The following is a 22174-nucleotide window of genomic DNA, read 5'->3' on the forward strand; positions in this document are numbered from 1 at the left end:
GTGTGTGTGTGTGTGTGTGTGTGTGTGTGTGTGTGTGTGTGTGTGTGTGTGTGTGTGTGTGTGTGTGTGTGTGTGTGTGTGTGTGTGTGTGTGTGTGTGTGTGTGTGTGTGTGTGTGTGTGTGTGTGTGTGTGTGTGTGTGTGTGTGTGTGTGTGTGTGTGTGTGTGTGTGTGTGTGTGTGTGTGTGTGTGTGTGTGTGTGTGTGTGTGTGTATATATATATATATATATATATATATATATATATATATATATATATATATATATATATATATATATATGTTAATTAGACATAGCACTCATTTTGCCTGAAATATATATTGTAATCACTCATTTTCTGCTGTTAAACTTTCAGTGGCCCATAGTATGGCTGCCTTACACATTCCTAAAGCCATGGCTTTAGGATCATTTCATAGGACTAAGTAACCTAGAACACGTTACTAAGCCCATGAAAGGAAAGTGAAGGACTCAGGATGTTTATTAAAGATGGCTGGTTATTGGAGGTCTGAGGAAACAAATGTGTGCCCTCTCGTATGCATGAGATTTTTTTTATTCTTATGATATACAGTGCTAATATCATCATATATGTCGGCTTGGCGCATTTTCGGGCAAACAAGTTTTCTCGACTGACGCAGCACAGTGGCTAATATATAAATGCCACAGCTTCCTGCACCTCTGTGAGGGGACCAGGTTCTGGTGCGGTGTCCCTGGTAGGCCCGAGAACTCCGTGACTGATGGCACCTACTAGGTGGAGATATTGTACTAACTTCAGGGAACCTCAGGTAACTTCATTATAATATTTCATATTAAAAAATTTATAAATATTGATTATTCCCAAATCTGGATTAGTTTTAGGATATTAACCTGATATATGTATATCTAAGAAAATAATCATTGTTCCTTAAAATATTCTTGAAAATTAACTTAAAAGATGACGATTTACACGTTGCATACCCTATGTGTAATTTTGACACTCTTCCGCCAGTCCTCGGTGAATATCTCCTTAAACTGTTGAATGTAGCGGCACACTTGCTGCTGTGTACCTAACTGAAACCTGCAAAATGTAACTCTTATTAACATCTTATTTTTACAATGAATATTAAGATTCCAAACTAAAGCACTACTTCACAAATAAAATATTAACTACATACACAATACCAATATTTCCCTGTGATATCAAAGGAGTGAGAAAGGTGGTGGTACTGGCACACAAATTCTGGAAAATTACTTTATTGTAAGATTTGCAAAGCAAAGTTTTGCCATATTTAGTGATAACCAGAATTGAATAATACTGTAACGTCCAAGTTATGTATCTGGGCACATAGTGACTTTTTTTATATCTTGGGGAATGCAAATGATCACATGACTAAGACGATCACATTAGGTTATTGACATGCTCACGTTATCCTTGAAAATTGTGAACATCTTGCAGTATTTATTTCTAATTCTTCAAAGAAGTCAATGAATATAACAAACACCACTGAATGTAATCAAATGACTCTGGTACGGCCTCAGCGGCCATGAGGGACCACAAACTGGCTCCCTCACATGGACCACCAGGGACCACAACCTGGCTCCCTGACATGGTCCACCAGGGACCAGAACCTGGCTCCCTGACATGGTCCACCAGGGACCACAAACTGGCTCCCTCACATGGACCACCAAGGACCAGAACCTGGCTCCCTGACATGGTCCACCAGGGACCACAACCTGGCTCCCTGACATGGTCCACCAGGGACCAGAACCTGGCTCCCTCACATGGTCCACCAGGGACCACAACCTGGCTCCCTCACATGGTCCACCAGGGACCACAACCTGGCTCCCTCATGTGGGCCACCAGGGACCACAACCTGGCTCCCTCACATGGTCCACCAGGGACCAGAACCTGGCTCCCTGACATGGTCCACCAGGGACCACAAACTGGCTCCCTCACATGGTCCACCAGGGACCACAAACTGGCTCCCTCACATGGACCACCAAGGACCAGAACCTGGCTCCCTGACATGGTCCACCAGGGACCAGAACCTGGCTCCCTTACATGGTCCACCAGGGACCACAACCTGGCTCCCTCACATGGTCCACCAGGGACCAGAACCTGGCTCCCTCACATGGACCACCAGGGACCACAACCTGGCTCCCTCACATGGTCCACCAGGGACCACAACCTGGCTCCCTCACATGGTCCACCAGGGACCACAACCTGGCTCCCTCACATGGACCACCAGGGACCACAACCTGGCTCCCTCACATGGACCACCAGGGACCACAACCTGGCTCCCTCACATGGACCACCAGGGACCACAACCTGGCTCCCTCACATGGACCACCAGGGACCACAACCTGGCTCCCTCACATGGACCACCAGGGACCACAACCTGGCTCCCTCACATGGTCCACCAGGGACCACAACCTGGCTCCCTCACATGGACCACCAGGGACCACAACCTGGCTCCCTCACATGGACCACCAGGGACCACAACCTGGTTCCCTCACATGGTCCACCAGGGACCACAACCTGGTTCCTTCACATGGTCCACCAGGGACCGGAACCTGGTTCCCTCACATGGTCCACCAGGGACCACAACCTGGTTCCCTCACATGGTCCACCAGGGACCGGAACCTGGTTCCCTCACATGGTCCACCAGGGACCACAACCTGGTTCCCTCACATGGTCCACCAGGGACCACAACCTGGTTCCCTCACATGGTCCACCAGGGACCGGAACCTGGTTCCCTGACATGGTCCACCAGGGACCACAACCTGGCTCCCTCACATGGTCCACCAGGGACCGGAACCTGGTTCCCTCACATGGTCCACCAGGGACCGGAACCTGGTTCCCTGACATGGTCCACCAGGGACCACAACCTGGCTCCCTCACATGGTCCACCAGGGACCGGAACCTGGTTCCCTCACATGGTCCACCAGGGACCGGAACCTGGTTCCCTGACATGGTCCACCAGGGACCACAACCTGGCTCCCTCACATGGTCCACCAGGGACCACAACCTGGCTCCCTCATGTGGACCACCAGGGACCACAACCTGGCTCCCTCACATGGACCACCAGGGACCACAACCTGGCTCCCTCACAGAGGCACAGGGACCTGGGATTGTTATGATCACTCTCACCAAGAAAACATCCAGAAAGTACACAAAGCAACACACAAATGCAAGGTTCACAGAAACCAAAGTACAGTGGGGCCCCAACTTACGAATTTAATCCGTTCCCAGAGACGGGTCGTAAGTCGAAAATTCGAAAGTTGAAACGAATTTTTCCATAAGAAATAATGTAAATTGAATTAATCCATTCTACACCTCCAAAAATATTAACTTAAAAATACATTTTATACTGAATACAACTTTTTTTTTTCTAGCTACAACACAATATGTTTATCTTAACTTTATTGATGTGTCTTGTTGGCATATGGAAGACGATGAGAAGGGAGGGGGGAAGGGAGGAGAGGTGTTACTGTTTGGAAGGGGAGGCCCCTTCCATTATAACATCAGGTCTCAATTCTAACATCATTATAACTTTGGGCAAGCCTCTTCTCCTTCCATCTGTCATGTCATCTTTCGACTACACTTGGGTGAAGTCAAAATTATCTCGTCTCTTTTGTGGGTTTTCTGCCTGGTCCAGTCCCATAATTGGACTGTGCGGATCTCTGGCACATTTTGGACTAGTCTCGTCTGAACCGGTTGCTTCCTCGCCGCTCTTTTTGAGTAAGTTGTTCCTGGACCGGCTCATTCTCGAATTGGGCTCTTGGATAATTTCCCTAAACCTCATGGACACCTACTGGCATGTTTCCATACATCTAGGTTTCAGGGTTTGGATCGGTTTCATAGTAGGGCGACAGGCTTTCTGCTTTCGGGCTCTTCCATTTTGAATCTGGTACCTCACGTTTTTAAGCATAGACTCAGGTCGTGGTGGCCCGTCTTCATCTGCTTGGTCTTTGGGGTCTTGGCCTACCTCAACAACTGGTTAGTGGGGGCTCCCAGGCAAGTCTGCTGGGTCACCGGGTTTGCCCTTCTGTGTTACCTGTCAGGCAGGGTTTGGCTCTGGAGGCTGCTCTGGTATATTAGGGTCAGCCCCTCTCACGATCGCTGGATCCACCCCCCTGGTGTCCCTTCTCTGGTTGCTGCATCACTGGTTTCTTCTTCGATTCAGGGTTCAGTGACATGGCGCCTTTCTTCCCTTTGCTCAATGTTTGGACAATGTACAATGTCCAAATCTACAATGCCGAGGAGGCCTCGGCTGTAGGTTGGGGCGTTATAACCAGTGCTCACCAGTGTGGCCCAGGTTGTTGACATCCGTCCCATCGTTGGACTCGCAGCACAGTGCAGTTCTGTGCAGTGTAGCAGGTGCTGTGGAGGGTTCACATTTCTCGGGGCTTGATGATCCAGCTACATTCAGACTGTTCCTTGGTGATTCATTGTCTCATCTGGGGAAGGGGGGGGGATCTTTGGCTTGTGCCTCTTTGGAACTGGTCGCTTTGGATATCTCTTCTGCTGAATTTTCAGGGTTTGATTCTCCACACAGTTCACATACATGGAGTGTCCTCCATTCTGGCCAACTGTCTGTCTTGCTTCATTCCCCTTTCCACAGAGTAGACCATTGATGCCCTTTTCTTTGCTGGATTTGCCAAATGTATGGGGGCCTGGATGTGGACCTCTTCAGGTCCACCTGGTCTCGGCGTCTGCCTCTTTACATGGTGTCATTCATCGTCTGCGAGGCTTTAGTGGCGGACACTTTTTGGCTCACCAAGAAATTGGTGTTTCATTACATTCAATGCTGGTTGAATGTAATGAAACTACCTGCATGCCATCTATCCAGCTCTTACAACGAGCATATTCTTACAAATTACAAAGATACATATCTTTGCTCTCCTCCTCCCTGGTAAATCCTGTTTCTTCCTTCTCTGTTGGTGGTTGGCTTCAGGAAGGTGCTATTTGGCCCTTCTAGAAAACAAGCATTGAATGTATTGAAATGTTTCTTTCTGGTTGGACCTTAATGGTTCCTGGTCCCTCAAATCCCTCCACTTCCAGGTGTGCCAAAGTGTGCTTCACCTTCAGATTGGGCTCTGTTTACATGGGGGGAGCCAGAGTTACTGGTGAGACTAGGGAAAACCTGACATCTCTTCTGAATATAACAAATATTCAGAATCATTTGTGAAGTCATTTGTTGCTTCATTTCTTTTCTTTTACCTCTCAGAATGTTCGGTAATATGTTTATTGTTTGTGATGTGTCTATATACTGTATATATGTATGAACACGTTGTACTGAACAGGGTGAGAACAGCTTGAGCTACCTCATTCCTTTGTGTGTATTTTATCTTAATAAACTTATTTCAATTTAAATTTCTTTTCTTTCTGTGAAGCATGAAGTTGTTTGTTTTCCTATGCTTATTTTTTAATGTTTCTTTGGTGTGGGAGATCATAATAATCCTCTGCTCCCTGAGCCTCTGTGAAGAAGTGTAAGTTCTGACTCTGGGGCCAGATTCACAAAGCAGTTACACAAGTACTTATGAACGTGTACATCTTTCGACAATATTTGACACCTTTGTTTACATTTATTAAACAGTTTACAAGTATGAAACCTTCTCAATCAACTGTTGTTATTGTTATAAACAGCCTTCTAGTGCTTTGGAGCTCATTAACTGTTTAGTAATTGTAAACAAAGCCGCCAAAGATTGAGAAAAGATGTTCAGGTTCGTAAGTGCTTGCGTAATTGCTTTGTGAATCTGGCCCCTGGATTCCAAAGTAGGCCATGATGGACGCTTAAGGTTGATATGACTATCTAAGCGAGCTAGTTACAGGGAATCACCGTTCAAAACCTACAGAAAGCTTGAAAGACCAAACTCACTTCACATTGTTCAAGCATTCTGATATGGCAAAAGCCATGCCAGGCTCCAAAGGTCTAAAGACGTTATCAGTCTATAGCTCAATGGGTCTTTTCTGTTACCTTTTTACAAATTGAGAATACATGTGTGTGTGTGTGTGTGTTGATTCATTAATGAAATTTTCTTTATGCAGTAATTATGTTTAATTATAAACTTTGACTTGCACACTATCATTTTCCTCTTATTTCAGCATATCTATACTTTATTTATTTATTTATATATATACAAGAAGGTACATTGGGATTGTGAGGATACATAGTATAGTAATTACAATCTTGTAAAGTCACTAGTACGCGCAGTGTTTCGGGCAGAAAGATACTCTATAATACTATAAAAGAAGTGAGAGATATAAAGTCTGTTTACCAATACATACTTGCATGTAGATCCATTTTGTCTGCCTTCTTGATAATCACGATCAACATACAGCTCACCAAAGTACACTTCGTCGGTCTTTCGTTGAGAAATAGTCAACCTGCAAGAATAATAAGAACTACTTAGTACAAAGAAGCTGCTTCATTACAACATTTTTTATTATGCTAATTCAGTTAATACCAACTTAACTAGTGGGTGTGTTAGTCAATTATTTGTAAATAATTATTTGTACCTTCGGATAATGCAATGAAGATTAAAGGTCTAAATTGATATAATTCAAATTAACATGTTTTTAGTTTTGTAAATTCTGGAAACAAAGTATATATAGCAGGAGGCCTGGTCGACGACCGGGCCGCGGGGACACTAAGCCCCGGAAGCACCTCAAGGTAGCCACCTCAAGGTAGTGATGATATCTGTTTCTTCTCTCCTTTAACACTTACACTGCTACAATGCCTCTCAAGCAGATGAGGCCCATATGCCACAATCATCTGGAGATGATTAAAGGAGCTCCATTTTATTCAAAAGCTTCACCCCCATTAAAGGAGGATAGAATTTGACACTAAATTGACACTGTCAATTGTTTGTCATTTTTTACAAAATCCTGAGTCCCTTTGTTTCCCTCCACAACCTTAGTAAAAAGATTTCAGACCATGTTTGGAATATTATCTTCCAGTGACAATGTGCACAGCAGCCATGCTAACAACCACTAAAATTTTAACAACAGTGATTTTCAGTTTTTTTGCAGATTTGTTAATTTGCGTAGAGCTATCCTGGCAGCCAGCACCGGGAAGACACCATGGTAGCCCTCACATAGAGCTATCCTGGCAGCCAGCACCAGGAAGACCATGGGAGCCCTCACATAGAGCTATCCTGGCAGCCAGCACCAGGAAGACACCATGGTAGCCCTCACATAGAGCTATCCTGGCAGCCAGCACCAGGAAGACACCATGGGAGCCCTCACATAGAGCTATCCTGGCAGCCAGCACCAGGAAGACACCATGGTAGCCCTGACATAGAGCTATCCTGGCAGCCAGCACCAAGAAGACACTAAGGAAGCCCTCACATAGAGCTATCCTGGCAGCCAGCACCAGGAAGACACCATGGGAGCCCTCACATAGAGCTATCCCGGCAGCCAGCACCAGGAAGACACCATGGGAGCCCTCACATAGAGCTATCCCGGCAGCCAGCACCAGGAAGACACCATGGGAGCCCTCACATAGAGCTATCCTGGCAGCCAGCACCAGGAAGACACCATGGTAGCCCTCACATAGAGCTATCCCGGCAGCCAGCACCGGGAAGACACCATGGGAGCCCCTCACATAGAGCTATCCTGGCAGCCAGCACCAAGAAGACACCATGGGAGCCCTCACAGAAATAAGGTGTTATCACAGGAAAACCCCCATCTAATGAAAGAGGCCCCAGCCCTCTTTGAAAGAAGACATCACTGTATAATTTATGTTAGAGAATACTGTATGCATTATCTTCAGTAATAGCCATTTAGAGATATGCCACATACTTAGTATGGTATATCCTTCCTTGGCCACGTTCTGTTTCCAGTACTAGCTCTTCGATGAACACCAGGGAGTTGTCGGTTGTATAATTAGGTCGCTCATATGTTCGAGCAACCTTGGGAACATCGATGTTATCAGGAACACTCAGCTCCGGACCATCATCCAATGACATTGGAATAAGCTGCAAATACAAATATTGTAATTACATTTATTTAGTATAGTAAAAATAAATAATTGAATGTACTGAAATGCCTCTTTCTGGTAGAGTCCTGGTGGCTCCCTTGAAGCAATCTCACAGAGACGGCACTCCAATGCTAAGTCACATCAGTCACAGGAGTCCTGTTTAGTCTACCGAAACCAGGACCACAAACTGGCCCCTCACTGAGATGCAGAGAGCAGGCCATTATTAACTTCACCCTCATCAGGAAAGCATACAAAAGTCAGCGAAGCTTTACATACAACTGCAATTTTCATAGAAAATGAAGTATCAAAATGGCCAATGGCCCTGAAAATGATTTATTCCAAACAATTGGTTAACATGAAACTAGTTCGATCCCATTAGTAGCGATGGCTGCCACAAGGCGGCCTGGAGCCCTCAGCCTACAGCATGCTCCAAGGTCAGTCAGGAGTTGATGGATAATGAACCAGGTAATGACAAATCAGGGAGCCACTTGGGCTCTACCAGAAAGAGGGGATGTCTGGGGGTGTCAGTGAGGGGTAGTACCTCTGACTGAGAACAGTCACACCTTCGGATGGTTTGTCCGCTTTAGTCCCCACCTGCACTCAACTTTCACCTGTCGTTCCTAGTAGCTGTTTACATGTAAAGGCGGCCACAGCCCGGTAAGTCACTTCGACTGGTGGGCAAAACTAGGTGAGGTTAGCTGAAGGTTTGAGGCCCTCAGTGAATTAAGGCTTGTCTACCTGCACATGCGAAGACTGGACCCCTCAGACTACGAGGAGGAAACCACCAGAATAGTTCAGTGGGCAAGAGGCGGATGCAGCAAAGCGTTGGATGCTCAACTAGGGGTGCAGTGAGAGATGTAGGACACTGCTGGCCATCCACTGCATCATAACCTATCTCCTGCCGTCTTGACTTGTCTTGCTGCTGGACACAAATAGGCTGGGACGAGAGAGCAAAGCTAATGATTTACGCAAAACTCCCTCACTTTAATCTAAGTTAAGTGCAAGTCATGACTTCTACCCATATACTGAAGTCATGGTCATCTTCAATAATGAAAGATGAACATAATCACCAGAAAGAGGCATTTCATTACATTCAGTGCTAGTTTTCAAGGAAGAGCACCTCAGTGGCTCACTGAAACTAACCACAAAAAAACAGGAAAACAAGGGACTTACCAGGGAGGAGGAGACAAAGGTACTATTCTGAAGAGAAGATCATGGACAGGGAAACCGTAGCGCAGCACCATACAAGATCAGCTGGGTCCAGGAACATTAACCAAATACCAGGCTGCCAATTCCTTGTTAGGCCTCCAAAATCCTTGAGCCAAAATATTAGCTCACAACAAGTTAGAGAAAACAGCAGTTCATGCTGTATACTTATGAACATCATGGGCCCGAGAGTAGACTGCAGGATTGCTAGCTTTGATGACATTGCCAAGAACCTAAGAAATACACGGCTTGGAACAAAGGACCAAATGTTGGGCCTAGAACAGAATCAGCTGAGACTTCCACTAGTTCACCAGAACCCCCATACCTGGCAAGCTGGGCAAGAACCAGATCCTTGGACAGCCAGTGATGTAGCCGGATCACAGCTATCCGAGTTAACCTCGTAAAAATCCAAGAAGCTAGGGTCAAGCAGAAAGGAAGAACCTTAAAGCAGTAAGCCTGATGCCCCACAAGACACTCCTAATCAGGGCAGCAACCTCAGGTGAAAAGGAACATGTCAGTAAGTGTCCTTAAAGTCCAGGGACACCATCCTGGAATCCGCCTGCAACACTTGAGATAAAATGGCAATGTAGAAGGCCAAACAGGGAATGAATTCTTCAATGCCAAGTGATCAAGAATGTACTGTAAGTCTGTTGATTCCTACTTGGGAACCAGGAAAACTAGGATATCCACCAAAGAGAGAAGGTTAACTCTATTACACTTAAATACAAGTACTGTACTGTACATTGCAATGACCACATGGAGCCGAGGGAAGGGCTTCTAACCCAACACCCCTGACACTAAAAGAGGGGAAGAAGCAGGGGGCCATTTCCACTGGAGACCCTGGGAAACAACATGGAAGGACCAATAACTTTATACTAGAAATTGGCCAGTCAACGGGGTAAACCATGGAGGGGCTGGCATGAACATCCCTGAGCAGAGGCACCCTACTCTACTGCATAACAACAACAACAACTAGAAGGAGCTCCAGCCCGAGGAAGTGCAAGGGCCTGGGAATCAAAGTCTCCCAGAGGCCTAACCCCAACCAGCAGCCAGCAAGGCCCCGACCCCAGAGGGCTGCCTCCAAGCAGGAGGGACAGAACCCTTCTGCAAAACGAGCCATACTGAGGAGCTGGAGAGCAGCAGCAGCAACCAATAGGATCAAGAAACAGTATCCTTGTGGAAAAGAAGAGGTAAAGAGGGGAGGATTAAGACAGACAAAAGGATTAAGGACCAACGAGTAACTTGAGCAGAGCTGCCGAAGCAAAAAGGAAGCAACACCAGGCACAGTCACCAGAACAACCAGGCCAAAATGGAGCTGATTAGAAAATGGCTCAACAAATGCCCAGACATGCAAAATGGCTGCCAAATAAACATGAACCCTGTGATCCTCTGCACTGAGGGTTCCAGAGACTAAAGGCAGCTGGATATGGAGCTGCTATCTGCTCATGTCCTTCTGGAGAACTCGAGCAAACAAGCGGAGTTCAAGCAGAAAAAAGGAAGCACCACTCAAGAACATCTGAGTGACGAAATTCACTACTCAAGTACCCAGTTTCGGTAAAAGCCATGCAAAAGTCCCCAGGGAAAAGATAGAGTTGTCAGTATTCGAGGACCCCTCATACCATAGCCAATAATCAGAAGCAAACCAGCACTAGAAGGAGGCCAGGTCCACAAGGGAAGTGAGGTCCTGATCCTGCAGGATACCAAGCAGAAGACGGCACAAAGCACGACAATGGAAACCTCTGGAAATAAGATGTGTCCTCAGAACGTAAGGGAACATGGAAGAACACCTGCGAAGGACCAGCCGAAAAAACCAGCGTTGAATGTAATGAAACTCCATTTTCTGCGTGAGTCTCGGAGGCTCCCCGGACCTATCCCAGGCTAATATGCTAATGTCAGACTTTTGCATCAGTCATGTGTATGGAGTTCTTAGGCCTACCGGGGACCACGGCCAGAACCTGGCCCCCTCAGAGAGGCAAGGGGAGCAATGGCCTATAGAAACCCCCATGTGGTTGGAAGCATTCTCTGTCTGCCATCAACCAGATCAGGCACCCAGAGAGGTAAGCGCCCCAAAACAAACCCCTATTCTGGTTAAAATTGCTACCAAGAGCCGAACTAGTGGATAGAACTCCCCAACAGAAAACAAGCAAACTAATATGACGTCACACGTTGCCCATCAATTAAAAACCTGTCTATGCAACTCCCCCCTCCCCGGGAGGGGGAAGGGGGAGCCCCAGACCCCTCATGCTGACTACCCACACCTCACTTCTGAGGCTGGATGTCAAAAACACGAAAACCGCCGACTGGAGGGAGGGAGGGAGGGAGGGATGCCGAGGAGCCTCCAGGACTCGCCCAGGAAATGGCGTTTCATTACATTCAACGCTGGTATTCTGGGGGGAAGCCCCATCAGCTACCCGGAGCTAATTACCCACAGACGGAAAATAGGAACTTACCCGGGAGGCAGTCGTCGCTCACTCCTCAACTTGAAGTCGAGACAACTGGCTGCAACCGCCGACCCAAAACAACACAGGCCCGACGGAGCCCAGGAACAGTCATGAGGTAACGAGCAGCTAGGACAATGTTTGACCGCCAAAAACCCCGCACCCGAATATCAGACCAAGAAATGTTCCCAAAGACGGCAGCAAGAGTCACGAACTTACGGACGTCATGGGCACAGGAATAGACCACAGGCTGGCTAAATTTGATAGCCCTGTGGACGACCTGGGCGACCCAAACTCGCGAACAGAGAAGAAGGGAGACCCAAACCCGCGAACAGGGAAGAAGGGAGACCGGATCAACCCAAAGCGGGTCCCCGGACACAGACGCTGTGGTGCGCAAATAACTGCGAAGCGCCGCAACCGGACACAAAGTATGATGCACCCCCGGCCGTACCAACCAAGCATCAACCACCCACAGACCCCTCCTGAATGCAGCAGTCTCATTCTACACCAGATAAGAAGGAGATGGCTGCAGGTGAACGATCGCCACAACTGAAAGAACAGAAACCCCTGCGCCAGAGGAGAGCATGAAGTTCCCCGACCCAACCCCCAGAGGCCAATGCCAACAGGAAAAGAGTCTTGGAGAAACAATCCTGGACTGAAGGGGCCACGACGATATGAGGAGACGAGAGGAAAGCGAGCACTCTGTTCAAAGACCAGGACAGCTCAGGCGACGCATGAGCAGGCCGGAGGTGAAACAACGCACAAGACAGCTTGCGAAACGGAGCAGACGTAACATCGATACCGAAAGCAAACTGAAGCGGCTCCGCCAGCGCCGCATGATACGAGGCAACACTGTTAGGCATAAGATGATGGTCCTGAAACAACCAAGAGAGAAAGGACAAGACCACCCTAACTGACAACGAACCAAAACGACGAAGATGCAAGAAGAAACGGAAGGACCGCCAGGAAACTTCATACTGCCGCCGAGAAGAAGTCCGCAGGTGGGACACCAACAAAGAAGCCACCTGACCACCATAGAGATGATGATAGACTCGAGTCAAAAAACCATACGCAAAGACTAGAGGAGAAGATCGAACCAGCCACGCAACGTACCGGACCGATCTGTTGATAGAGGCAGAGCCGCGGGAAAACCCTCGGGTTTGGACACCAAGCAAGCGGCACTTGAAACCAAGGCTGGGCCGGCCACCAAGGGGCCAGAAGGACAACTCTCCCCTGGTAAGACTCCAAGCAAGTCAGGACCTGGAGCAACAGCTGAACCGGGGAAAAGAGGTACAGGAACCCCCAACTCCAGCCGAAAGGCATAGACCCCGACGGCCTCGCGATAGGGGAAGGGCGCTGCATACACGGAAAGGCACCTCGACCACACTGACGCGAAGAGCTCCACCTCGGGACGCCCAATCGTCCGGCAAAGCCAACGGAAGGAAGCGTTGTCAACCGTCCACTCCGTGGAGAGGGGAATGAAGCGAGATAGGCCGTTGGCCAAGACATTCGACACTCCCTGTACGTGAAGCACCAGGAGAGCCAAACCCCGAGAACTCAGCAGACGAGTCACCCGAAGCGACTAACCCCAAAGAGCCACGGACCGCATCGAACCCCCGCGGTTCAGCCAATGAACCACCGGGGAGGAGTCCGAATAGAGCCGAATCGTCAACCCACAGGCGACCCAAATCCTCCGAAGAGCAAACCACACCACCATGAACTCCCGCACCGTGCTGTGAGCTCGACAGAAGGACGGAACCCAACGCCCCTGGCCGGCCTGGCGAGCACTGGTCACAAAACCCCAGCCAAGAGACAACGCATCCATGAACACATCAAGCGCGGGCTCAAGTAAGCGCCAAGGCACTGAACCCCGAAAAACGAAAAGAGGAAGCCGACGATGCAGCAGCCAACGTAAGGCCCCCGGGGGTCGAACCCAGTGATCGCAAGAGAGGCGGAAGAGATGACCCCGAAGGAACCAGAACAGCCGACGAAGCCAAACCCGACCCGGCGGGTAGACCAACATCGCGAAGTTCAGGTTGCCGCACAAACTCTCGAGCAACAGCCGGGTGACCCAAGAGCCCACCAGAAACAGACGAAGGCAGGACCATAGCCGCAGGAGAGACTCCGGAGGGAGAGACAAGGAAGTAGTCCGAAAGTCCCAAACGAGACCCAGCCAAGACCAAACCTAAGAGGGAACCAGATGGGACTTCCTCCAGTTCACCAAGAACCCAAACCCGGCGAGCTGGGAAAGAACCAAATCCCTGGCTAGCAAGCAAGCCAACCGGCTGGGAGCCCAAACCAGCCAGTTGTCAAAGTAGGCCATCACCCGAACATCTAAGAGATGCAAACAGGCCACCATGACCCGCATAAGGCGCGTGAACACGCGAGGTGACAGGTTCAACCCGAACGGGAGACAACGAAAGCAGTAACATCGATGCCCCACAACAAAACCGAGCCAGTCCCGGAACCTCGGATGAATCGGAACATGCCAATAAGCATCCTGGGGGCCCAGGGACATCATCCAAACGCCCGACTCCAACAGAAGCCGGACCTGGGACAGCGTAGTCATCCGAAAGGAGGGGCAATGAACCCAGGGGTTCAGATGGGACAAGTCCAGAATGAACCTCAGGTCCGTGCAGTCCCGTTTTGGGACTGGAAACAGACAGGAAACTCATCTGAGGGACGTCATTGTTTCGACCACGCCAAAGCGAACCCACTCCAAGATGCCCTGACAGAGCGCAGGGAAAGAAACCTGCCCTGCCAGCCTGGTGGCATCCAACGCTACCGCAGGCCGACAGACACGACCCGAAACGCCCACGAATCGTGGGACCTGGCGTAAGCGAATAGTGCAAGCCTCCCCCCCATTGCCCAGTCAATGGGGCAAACCGCGAAAGGGCCACTAGACAAGGACGGAGCAGCTGCAGAAGCCGGAAGGAAGGGGGGCCCACTGGTCAGACCCAGAAGCTTCGGCCGGAAGACAAGACTCGAAAGCCTCCACTGCCCCACCCCCCACCTCTGGAAGGGGCATTCCCCGAAGCTGCCCGAGTTTCGGGATCAAAGAACCCCTGCCCCGACTCCGAAATCCATAGATGTTTCGGGGCCAGAAGTAGGGGGAGGGGGGACCAGAACGACCAACCGGAGGGGAAGGACGAGGAGGTGCGAACTGAACCAGAATCGAAGCGACCCCCACCCCTAAGTCCGGGTCTCGAAAAGCAAAGCGGGCTTCTGGGGCATCCGGGTGAGCAACTAACTGAGCGCGTTGCAACAGACGAAGCCTAGCTTGCAATGCTTGCGCCACCTATACCCGAATAGAATCATCAGAGGATTGAGTAAATTGAGTCACTAGCAAGAAGCACCACTCACAGGACTCAGGGTTGAAAGCATCACCAACCCAACAGGCAGTGTGGCGGAGGCAAAAAAATGAGAAAGCCAGTATGGGGCTATGTTTAGCACACCAATAAACAACAAGAAAGTTGATGACCCAGCAGCTTCTTTATGAATGACATTCAAGCTGTAGATAATATAACGGATACTAACACGAACTCAGAAGACTTTGAAAGAGAAACTGACAATATGCCCATGCACTCAGCTCCTGGGCCTGACTCATGGAATTCAATATTCATAAAGAAATGTAAAGTACCAATAGCGCGAGCACTCAGCATAATATGGAGAAAGAGCCTGGATACAGGGGAGATACCAGCTGCACTTAAATCTGCAGATATAGCTTCTCTGCACAAGGGGGGGTAGTAATGCCTTGGCAAAAAATTATAGACCAGTTACACTAACATCACACATAATAAAAGTGTTTGAAAGAGTGATTAGGAATAAAATTTCTAGTTTTATGGAAAATAATGAGCTACACAATCCAGGACAACATGGATTTAGTCGGGCAGATCCTGTCTGTCACAGTTACTCAACCACTATGACAAAATCACAGCTCAGAAGAAAAGCAAAATGCAGATGTTGTATACACAGACTTTGCAAAGGCGTTCGACAAATGTGACCATGGGGTGATAGCACACAAAATGAGGTCAATGGGAATAACTGGTAAAGTGGGACGCTGGATACTCAATTTCCTGTCGAACAGAACACAAAGAGTAACAGTCAATCAAATAAAATCGAGTCCAAGAGCAGTTAAAAGCTCTGTACTTCAAGGTAGAGTCCTTGCACCACTACTGTTCCTTATTCTCATATCAGATATAGACAAAAATACAAGTCATAGCTTCGTGTCATCCTTTGCAGATGACAAAAATCAGCATGAAAATTACCTCTGCTGAAGACATTGAAAAATTACAAGCAGATATCAACAAAGTTTTCGATTGGGCAGCAGAAAATAACATGATGTTTAACAGTGATAAATTTCACGTACTCAGGTACGGCAAAAATGAGGATCTGAAACATAATACAGGGTACAAAACACAATCGAATCTGCCCATAGTAGGAAAACAGCATATCGAGGATTTGGGAACAATGATGTCTGACGTTCTAACATTTAGGGAGCATAACCAAGCAAATATTGCGTCAGCCAGAAAAATGATAGGATGGATTACGAGAACTTTCAAATCCAGGGATCCCATTACAAGGGTTGTAATCTTCAAGTACTCTTCAGTATGACATGTGACGTCATACTAGTTTGCTCGTTTTCAGTTGGGGAGTTCTATCCACTAGTTTGGCTTTTGGTAGCAATTTTAACCAGAATAGAGCTTTGTTTTGGGGCACTTACCTTTCTGGGTGCCTGATGCGGTCGATGACAGACATAGAATGCTTCCAACCACACGGGAGTTTCTAAAGGCCTTTGCTCCCCTTGCCTCTCTGAGGGGGCCAGGTTCTGGCCATGGTCCCCGGTAGGCCTAAGAACTCCAAACACATGACTGATGCCAAAGTCTAACATTAGCATATCAGCCTGGGATAGCTCCGGGGAGTCTCCGGGACTCCCTCCAGAAATCCAGCTTGAACACGAATGGTGGATAAGAAAATCTCCCATTGAATGAAATGCCCTCAGCAGACAGAATCTGAGACCAGGAAGGGTTGAAGGACCCTCTTTGGAGTCCCCCCCCCCCCAGCCCCAGAAATCACCCACCCCTGGAGCAGAGCTAGATGCCATGCCTGATTCTTGGGACAGAAAGGCATCATGCCACCGTAAAAAATCAGAGTAAAGCAAACCCTCACCTGAAAAATAGAAGGGTCTAAAACTCCCAAGAGAAAGGAATGGCTCTACAGTCTCCACCGTCCAAGTGGATAGGGCAGTCCCGGAAGGTGGCCCAGGTACACCCCAAGCTAGACCCAGCCCTGATTCCAAAATCCTTAGACGTTTGTGAGCCTGAAGCAAGGGGATGGGGAGAACATATACACTGGAAGAACCAAACCAGCTGGGGAAGGGGAAGCGGGGCCATTCTTTGAAGAGGTGGAATTAATTCACACCCTTCGAACTCAAAGTCCTTAAATATCATAAGAGCCAACTCTGGGGCATCCACTCAAGCACCAAGCTATAAACCATGAACACAAGCAAAAGGAGGCTGCAAAATGGCTGCTGCCTGACTAAACTCCTGTTCTAAGGCAAACTTAGATAAAATAGACCCAAAGAGTGCAACTGTCGAGGGTCTCGGGATTCGAATGTATCAACGATCCAACAGCCAGCGTGGTGGAAACAGAAAGAATGATTATCGGAGTGTAGCAAGGCCAATGGACACCCAGCAAACTTGCTAGTATTGAGTATAGACTCAGCGGGTGGAGCCATAAACTACGCTGAAGATCCGCAGGGATTACCAAGGTCTGAAGGAATACCCAAGCAGAACACTCAGGACATCAAGGCACTACTGATGCTCACTGTAAGAACCAACACCAAATGCAAACCAGATAAACACAGCTGCAATGAGCATCAATGGCAGGCCATATAGACATGTGAACCCTAATGCAACCCAGAGTAAAAACTTCAAATGCCCCCCAACTACATGGTCTTGCAGAGGAATAAGACACACTTGCACTAACCAAAGTGTGGAACCCTACACAGTACAGTACTGGTATTATAACCTCTCACTGGCAAACTCCTCAACCCACCACAGAAATCAGTCAGGCAAGGACAATGCTATTTTTTTTTTTTTTTTTGAGATGTAACAACAAGAGTTGTTACATTCTTGTAGAGCCACTAGTACGCGTAGCGTTTCGGGCAAGTCCTTAATCCTATGGTCCCTGGAATACGATCCCCTGCCGCGAAGAATCGTTATTACAACCAAGTACACATTTTACTGTTGAGTTAAACAGAGGCTACAGTTAAGGATTTGCCCCCAGTAAATCCTCCCCGGCCAGGATACGAACCCATGACAAAGTGCTCGTGGAACACCAGGCAAGTGTCTTACCACTACACCACGGAGACTGGTGATTTGGAAATGAGTGCTTGGGGAAGGGCAATCATTTACCATTTATGAGGTGAAGATAAAATCCACTCAACAAGTAAGGCTTTAAAAACATGGCCATGAAACAAAACTAAAGTCAGGAATGACATGAAAACAAATGACTGCCACAGTATCCAAAGAGTTGCCTATGCTTAATTTGAAAGAAGAGAGACAAGCTAAAGCCAGTGACACGAAGAGGTCCGCTTTCCAGGACATCAGTGACAGGACTAAGATTACGACGACGTGGAAGCTGGGAGCTCCCAGAGGTGTTGCCACCTATTGGTGGTCAACCATAACTAGGAGGGATTGATCTAGCTTTTGAGTCAATCATTTGTGGAGTACTTAAATGCACTTAAACCATCTGCCAGGAAATTCACCCCACAGGACACAAGATCACATACAGTATAGCCAACCCAAAGAGCCCAGCAGTAGGGTACCAAAACCATGCAGTATCAAGCCCCAAGAAAGAAGAGACAAGAGAGAATCCCATCTAGAGCAAAAACAAAAAAAATAATGAGGAAAAACCAACATTGAATGTGATGAAACGCCATTTTCTGGATAAGACCCGAAGGCTCCCCGGAGCTTTCTAGGCTGATATGATAATGTCAGACTTTGGCATCAGTCATGTGTATGGAGTTCTGAGGGCCTACCGGGGACCACGAGCCATAACCTGCCCCCACCCCCCCTCAGAGAGGCATGGGAAGCAATGGCCTATAAAAACCCCTGTGTGGTTGGAAGCTTTCTGTCTGCCATCGACCGGGTCAGGCATCCAGAAAGGTAAGCATCCCAAAACAAACCCCTATTCTGGTGAAACTATTGCTACCAAAAGCCGAACAAGTGGATAGAACTCCCCTAAAAGAAACGAGCATGACGTCACACATCGCCGTGCCGCGGTCTGAGCAGCTTCCCCCTCCTCGGGAGTGGGAAGGAGGAGCCCAAGACCCCCCTCACACTGGCTATCCACCTGTCAGTTCTGAGGCTGGATGTCAAAACACACGAAAAAAACGCCGACCAGGGGGAGGGAGAGATGCCAGGAAGCCTCCAGGTCTCACCCAGAAAATGGCATTTCATTACAATCAACGGTGGTTTTCTGGGGGAAGCCCTTTCAGCTCCCTGGAGCTAACTACCCACAGTGGAAGAACGTAGGGACGTACCCAGGAGGCGGTCGTTGCTCACTCCACAACTTGAAGTCGAGACAACTGTCTGCAACCGCCGACCCTAAACGACACAGGCCTGATTAGGCCTAGGGACGTGCAAGAGGTAACGAGCAGCCAGGAACCCTGTTCAATCGCCAAAAGCCCAGTGCCCGAATGGCAGTCCAGGACATGGTGCCAAAGACGGCAGCAAGTGCAGTGAATGCACGAACGTCACGAGCACGTGGACAGACCGCAGGCTGGCTAGCCTTAAGAACTCTGCGGATGACCTGGGAGACCCCGCACCCACAAACAGGGAAGAAAGGGAAACTGGAGCAACCCAAAGCGTGTCCCCGGACACAGAGGCCGAGGCGCGCAAGTCGTGCCACTGAACACAAAACATGATGCACCCCCTGCCTAACCAACCAAGCATCAACCAAGCATCAACAATCCAGGGACCCCTCCAGAATGCAGCAGTCCCAATCTTCGCCAGAAAAGAAGGAGATGGCTGCAGACGAACAAAACCATCATGAAGACAGAAAGAGCAGAAACCCCAGTGCCGGAGGAGAGCTTGAAGCTCCCCAACCCAAGCCCCAGAGGCCAATACCAACAGAAAAGGAGCCTTGGAGAACAATCCTGAACCGAAGGGGCCACAACAAACAGAGGAGAAAAGAGCACTATCCAACGACCAGGACGGCTCAGGCGGCGCAAGAGCAGGCCGGAGGTGAAACAATGCACAAGACAGCTTGCGAAACGGCGCATAATTATCATTAAAAACGAAAGCAAGCCGAAATGGCTTCGCCAGAGCCGCACGATACAAGGTGACAGTATGGGGCAAGATGACGGCCCCAAACCTCCACAAGACAAGGACAAGGCCACACCAACAAATGCAGCTACTGAAGAAGGGACAGAAGGAAAAGGAAGGACCACCAAAAAACCTCACACTGCCACAAAGAAGAAGCACGCAGGTGGGACACCATCAACAAAGCCACCCGACCACCAACAGAAGGCGAGAGACTCGAGGCAGAACCGAACCGGCCCCGCCACGGGCCAATTGAGCCTTGGAAGAGGTGAAGCCGCGGGAAGATCTCGGGTGCGACCACGGAGCCAGCAAAGCCGGAAACCCAAGCCAGCAAAGAAGGAGAAGGAACATCCGCCGGCAACAAGCCACACCAACAACACAGGTGTGTGACACGTCCCAAAACAAGATGAAAAGAAAAAAAGGTGCAAAGGTACGCCAACAGACAAGTACCCAAACCAAGGAGTACGAGCAACGAGGATATGATCACCACAACAAAGATTCCCAAAGGAAGCGATAAGGTGGAGAAAGACCGACTACGGGACCCCAGGGGCATATGCACCAAGGGACACCTGGTTGATACCTGGTTGATGGGGTTCTGGGAGTTCTTCTACTCCCCAAGCCCGGCCCGAGGCCAGGCTCGACTTGTGAGAGTTTGGTCCACCAGGCTGTTGCTTGGAGCGGCCCGCAGGCCCACATACCCACCACAGCCCGGTTGGTCCGGCACTCCTTGGAGGAATAAATCTAGTTTCCTCTTGAAAATGTCCACGGTTGTTCCGGCAATATTTCTTATGCTTGCTGGGAGGACGTTGAACAACCGCGGACCTCTGATGTTTATACAGTGTTCTCTGATTGTGCCTATGGCACCTCTGCTCTTCATTGGTTCTATTCTACATTTTCTTCCATGTCGTTCACTCTAGTACGTTGTTATTTTACTGTGTAGATTTGGTACTTGGCCCTCCAGTATCTTCCAGGTGTATATTATTTGATATCTCTCTCGTCTTCTTTCTAGTGAGTACATTTTGAGGGCTTTGAGACGATCCCAATAATTTAGGTGCTTTATTGCGTCTATGCGTGCCGTATATGTTCTCTGTATTCCCTCTATTTCAGCAATTTCTCCTGCTCTGAAGGGGGAAGTGAGTACTGAGCAGTACTCAAGACGGGACAACACAAGTGACTTGAAGAGTACAACCATTGTGATGGGATCCCTGGATTTGAAAGTTCTCGTAATCCATCCTATCATTTTTCTGGCTGTCGCAATATTTGCTTGGTTATGCTCCTTAAACGTTAGGTCGTCAGACATTATTATTCCCAAATCCTTTACATGCTGTTTTCCTACTATGGGTACATTTGATTGTGTTTTGTACTCTGTATTATGTTTAAGGTCCTCATTTTTACCGTACCTGAGTACCTGGAATTTATCACTGTTAAACATCATGTTATTTTCTGATGCCCAGTCGAAAACTTTATTAATATCAGCTTGGAACACCGGTGGAATGAGAGCCCAAATGAGCCAAAGAGACATGGGAAAGAAGTATGGCAGTGTCAGTAGTAGACAAGCAGAACGCATGAGGAAGCAATGTGGTAGAGGATGACACCACACACAGCCTCAAGCGCAGATATGATAGAACCCAGCAAGCCCAGAAACCCGCACATGAGCGAATGATAGGTGAGAAACGGGACCAAAAAGCCAGAGCCCAACTCAAGTAACACAAATAGAGAAGTACAGCTAGGTAACTACCGTACAGAGAATCCAATGTATATGGAAGGTCTAAGCCAGGCACTGCAAGACGTGCGAGAAAGAGAGACCCAGATAAGGCCACGAAAAATGAGGCCATGACCCCCCCTTGCAACCAATAACCCAGATGAACAGACCACATAAACTCACCTGCAGAATGTAGGCACGAACGTGTCATTTTCCCATACGCAGGGAAAACCCCACGTCCGCCCCATAGCAGCAATCCAGAACACTCCCAGGAGCTACCGGTCATGGACTGAAGAATTGAGAAGAGCGAGAGGTGAAGCACCCGAGAGAAAAAGGATGCAAAACCCCAGCTCACGAGCACACCGCCCATATCAAAACAAACAATCACTGCGCATCCGCAGCAGGGATGCCAGACGTGGGTCGCCAGAAGTCGCGAGCTGAAGAAAGAAACCACGAATCTGACGAGAAAATAGACAAAATAGTGTCGTTAATGACCGAAACCCATATGAGAGTACACAGGACAGCCGCCAACCGTAGTCGA

General features: G+C 48.5%; 1 protein-coding gene across 1 annotated transcript in view; it reads right to left on the reverse strand.

Annotated features, from left to right (window-relative positions):
* The window catches only part of LOC123745508 (putative transcription factor SPT20 homolog-like 2), a 175663-nt gene that overhangs the window by 135220 nt on the left and 18269 nt on the right, over positions 1-22174 (reverse strand). The window contains exons 7-9 of the mRNA XM_045726086.2: positions 7783-7958; positions 6268-6366; positions 954-1053 (exon numbers count right to left, since the gene is read on the reverse strand). Coding sequence (XP_045582042.1) covers positions 954-1053; positions 6268-6366; positions 7783-7958 — 375 coding nt within the window. The remainder of the gene's footprint in view (positions 1-953; positions 1054-6267; positions 6367-7782; positions 7959-22174) is intronic.

This window comes from Procambarus clarkii, chromosome 71, assembly GCF_040958095.1.
Source record: "Procambarus clarkii isolate CNS0578487 chromosome 71, FALCON_Pclarkii_2.0, whole genome shotgun sequence".
Lineage (NCBI taxonomy): Eukaryota > Metazoa > Arthropoda > Malacostraca > Decapoda > Cambaridae > Procambarus > Procambarus clarkii.